A 4,536-nucleotide genomic window follows, 5' to 3' on the forward strand; every position below is an offset into this window, starting at 1 on the left:
ATATTATATAAGGTCCGGCTGAGCATATATGGGCGCGTGGGCGCTTGCTCGACCTGCGATCGACCGGTATTAGGCTGAGAATATTATATAAGGCCAAATACCTTTATGCTCGGGCGGACTTTGCCCGACCGAGTATATATGAGCACGTGGATGCTCGCTCGGCTTGCGATCGACCGACAATATGCTGAGAATCTTATATAGGCTAAATGTCTTTATGCTCGGGCAGGTTTTGCCCGGTCGAGCATATATGAGTACGTGGGTGCTCGCTTGGGCAGGCTTTGGACGGTGATATGCTGAGAATTTTATATAAAGTTAAATATCTTTATGCTCGGGCGGACTTTATCCGACCGAATATATATGAGCGCGGGGGCATTCGCTCGATCTGCGACCGATCGACAGTATATTGAGAATCTTATATAAAGTTAAATATTTTTATACTCGAAAGATTTCGCCTAATCAAATATATAAGCACATAGATATTCGTTCAGTCTTATTCAATCGATTATATATCTTTTCTATTTTCTATTTTTCTTGATCAATCGATTATATATCCTTTCTATTTTCTATTTTTCTTGATCTAAATTTTTCTTTCATTCGTTCGGTCGATGTATGTCGTGGATTCGTTTTAAATTTGACAACTACTTTTATGACCTCACTTAATCCACTTACGTCATGGAAGTGGTTGCCAAATTTAAAGCGAACAACAATAATTGTTCTGTCCTTTTTAACTATATGTGAGCTGGTGCAATCACATGGCATGATTGCTGCATTGTGTATGAATGCAATAGATAAAAAGGACAGAACAAGGACAGAACAATTATTGCACCGTCACATGGATGATTACCTTGTCACAATTAACATATGAATGCTCGGGCAATCAGATTACCTTGTTATTCATGTATTAATTCCTTTGATGGATCGATTAACACATAAAATATTATCATAATAAAATTTAAAATTTAAATTTTGATAAAGTCGAGGTAAATATCTTTTTTATGTACTAGTTACTATTTCAAAGACTAGTAGTCGTCTATGATTTACCTCCTCTATATTGATCCTGGGACGAATTGACAGAGACATTGAGAACAAGTATATTTATCTTTTGTCACAATGGACAGATATTTATTTGCTTAATGTTCAGAAAATCAATTTAAAATGACTGTATATTAACTTAGACAACGTCGTGGAAGCGGCCTAGATTAGGTGACCGTCATGGAAATAGTTGTCGATAATTGTGCTGTCCTAAACTGGCGCAATCACAAGGCATGATGGTACCAATGTGGATGCAATAGACAGACATTTATTGGCTAATGTTCAGAAAATCAAATTAAAATGACTGTATATTAATTCAGTAATTCTGAGTTTTGAGCTAATTTTAGCTACCTCTGTTTAAAAAGTTTTTCTTTTGATAAACGCAATCACGTTGATAAACGAACCAATCTCTTTTGACTTGTTTCTTAATTCATTTGTGTTTTCTTCCCTCCCTTGCTTGCAAAAGAAACAAATCTCTCGTTGCTAGTGGTTGCCGGCAAGCTTCTCCTCTCCATGGCATGCATCAACCTAAATCTGGACATTAACGTCAACCATTGCCTGAGCGGGCTGTGGACATCGCTAAGGCAGGGTAGGCCAAAGTCTGGCATCGAGAATTTGAAAAAGGAAATGCAAAATTTGAGCGACAAAAGGGACGACATGAAGAGCTCAATCGACCAGGCGGAGCTCGAGGGGAGAATTCCGACCAAGCAAGTGAACCAGTGGCTGCTGGACATGGAGACGTTGGAAGGCCAAGTGGCTGATATCGAGAAGGATTTCCAAAGCATGAGTGAGTATTCTCCCGTATTTACCTTTTTGCCTTCTCACTCCAATTATATTCAATTGCAAGTCTTTGTGTTTAATCCATACAAGCTACTACTGCTTTTATCTTATAAGAGAAGACAGAAAAAAAAAGTAGTTGTTTCGTTCGTCAGGTTGCTTCAGTTTCCATTGCTTCAATCAAACTCGAACTGGCGGCATGAGTCAAGCACAGCAAGCAGGAGATCAGGTCCCTATCAGAGAGCCATCGAACTACTACTCCATCATCCGAAGAGTGTCGAAGATGCTCGGCGAGGCTAATAAATTGATGGACCGAGCTAAAGGTCTGGATCCGATTGCCAAAGTTCAGCCTCAGGAACCCATCGTGATGCTTCCGATCTCAGACCAACCACCAATTGGGATTGAGTCGTATGTTAAAGACATTTCGAGCTGCATTAATGGTGGAGAAGGCAACGTCATAGGCATCTACGGAATGGGTGGTGTCGGTAAGACCACCCTGTTGAACAGCATCCAGCAACACTATTATCGTAATCAAAGCATATTTGATTGTTTCATTTGGGTTGTGGCATCCAAAGATTGCAAATTGAAAAAGCTTCAGATGGATATTGCAAAGAGTCAAGGACTAAAGACACTGGAAGAGAGTGACGAAGAACAAACTTGTGGTAACAAGCTGTTTATCTACTTGAAGAAAAGAAACTGCTTGCTGTTTCTCGATGACATTTGGGAACATCTGGATCTTCGATTGTTGGGGATGGCACACTCGGCTTCTAGGCAAGGCCAGCAGCGTAAAGTCGTGGTATTCACAACTCGCAGCGAGACAGTGTGCACACAAATGAAAGCACAAAAGAAGATCAAAGTCAGATGCCTGGATCCAAATCAAGCATGGCAACTCTTTCTGGGGAATAGCGACGTGGATATTCTCCGCTCAGATAAAGAAATCAACTCTTATGCCAAACAACTTGCTAAAGAATGTGCAGGTCTTCCTCGAGCTCTTATCACCGTTGCCCAGGCCATGTTAGGGAATAAGCCTTTGGTTGTTTGGAAAGATGCTCTTCAGCAAATAACGAATAACCATGAGTGGACAACCAATGGTCATTCAGAAGATTCACTCATCATGCATAAAGCCCGGAAGCTAAGCTGCTACATTTTAGAAAATGACTTCATGATGATGCAGGAGACTTTGGGTAATTTTGCCATTTATATTCGGATTATTTTAATCTTTTGCATTTTAGGATTTTGAGTGATGATGCAGGAGACTTGGGATAATTTTGCCATTTATATTCGGATTATTTTAATCTTTTGCATTTTAGGATTTTGGATCTATTTAAATATTTATTTGGGTTGATGTTAGTGTTGACAATCTGATTGGAATAGAGAGAAGAAGAGGTTCTGTTGCGTCTGAGTTTTTAGTCCCGGAGTTTCTTGTCTTAATTATTAGTTTAAATTATGGCATATATATTAATATTATGGATATATGCATAGGAAGAAGTTCTCTCTCACGTATAAGTGTGCAAAGATAGATGCAAATCTAAGGTCCGGATTGCACTGAACCAAAGTTGACTCATGTGCATGTTAGAAATTCGGACCGTAAACACCGCTTTTTGCGTTGCGGAAACCCTGAAGTTCTTAGTCACTGGATCCATGCGAAGACAAAAATTTCATGTACATAGTTTTCTACTCTAGATCTACTTTAGATCTATATGATAAGGAGTATACCTTTGAAGCGAAGCCCTTCGCAAATCCCGCTCGTCCAAGATTCTTTGGATCTCAAGTGTGTTTAAGCGTACACACCTCTAGTAGTATCCACACGAACAAGAAGTGATTCTCAAACCACTCTAGATGGAGAAAAGAGCGCCACAAGTGTGCTAGCACTCCCAAGGGCTCTCGGATGGGATTAGAAGAAGAAAGGAGAAAAGAATAAGAGAGAATAAATCTCATACACTTCTCTAAAACCCTCTATGTGACTTTCACTTACCCTTTCTTCTTTGAATTAAACTCACTCACCTTCATCTTTCTTCCTTGGAACTCTCGGCCAAGAGAAGATGGGGAACAAGAAAGAGCTAAGGAGGAAGAAGACATTCACCACTCCCAAATTAATGCCAATGAATCTCTTATTCATTTTGGCCCGCCACACATGGAATGCCAAGGGTCTTTGGCTCTTGGCATTCCATGCCTCTTGCTCTCCCTTGATGATGTGAAGATAATGTGGCAAGGATGTATTGGTTAGTCATGCCATGTAGAATGAGTCAACCTTCATCAAGTGGCATTTGGTCAAGTCAAACTTGATGTTTCAACTTCCCATTTGGTCAAGTCAAAATTGACCACTTCTCTTCCTTGTTGAGTTAAATCCAACCTTTGATTCAAGTCAATTTTAATTTAATGAATCTCAATTCATTAAAATAAATTGACTCAATGAATCAACTTTAAATTAGACTCATTCAACAATTGAATCTAATTGAGTCTAACTCAATAAGTCTAATTTGAATTAATCATAATCCAATCTTTGGTGCATCACATGAACCTAATCCAATTGGTTCATCATATGAACCTAATCTTCATCCACTTGTTCTTTGTGTGTGACCCAATAGGTTTGATGCGGCAGTAAGGTCGGGGGACCCCCTCTGGAGGGGAGTCAACGCCACGTAGAAGTCAAAAGTCAAAAGGGTCAGCATAAGGTCCGGCCGATCGGAGAAAGGGTGGGTCGACCCGCCGAACAGGTCCGAGCGG

The 4,536-nt window shown here is 40.0% G+C and overlaps 1 protein-coding gene across 1 annotated transcript; it reads left to right on the forward strand.

The window, feature by feature from the left end:
• The first annotated feature begins 1,423 nt into the window (after positions 1-1,423).
• Positions 1,424-3,049, forward strand: LOC121979932 (probable disease resistance protein At1g52660). The gene is made up of 2 exons (XM_042531908.1): positions 1,424-1,819; positions 1,965-3,049. The coding sequence occupies exons 1-2, from the start codon at positions 1,546-1,548 to the stop codon at positions 3,047-3,049; spliced, it is 1,359 nt and encodes a 452-aa protein (XP_042387842.1). The 5' UTR covers positions 1,424-1,545.
• Positions 3,050-4,536: the final 1,487 nt, after the last annotated feature.

The sequence above is a fragment of the Zingiber officinale genome, chromosome 5A (assembly GCF_018446385.1).
Source record: "Zingiber officinale cultivar Zhangliang chromosome 5A, Zo_v1.1, whole genome shotgun sequence".
In the NCBI taxonomy this organism is placed as follows: domain Eukaryota; kingdom Viridiplantae; phylum Streptophyta; class Magnoliopsida; order Zingiberales; family Zingiberaceae; genus Zingiber; species Zingiber officinale.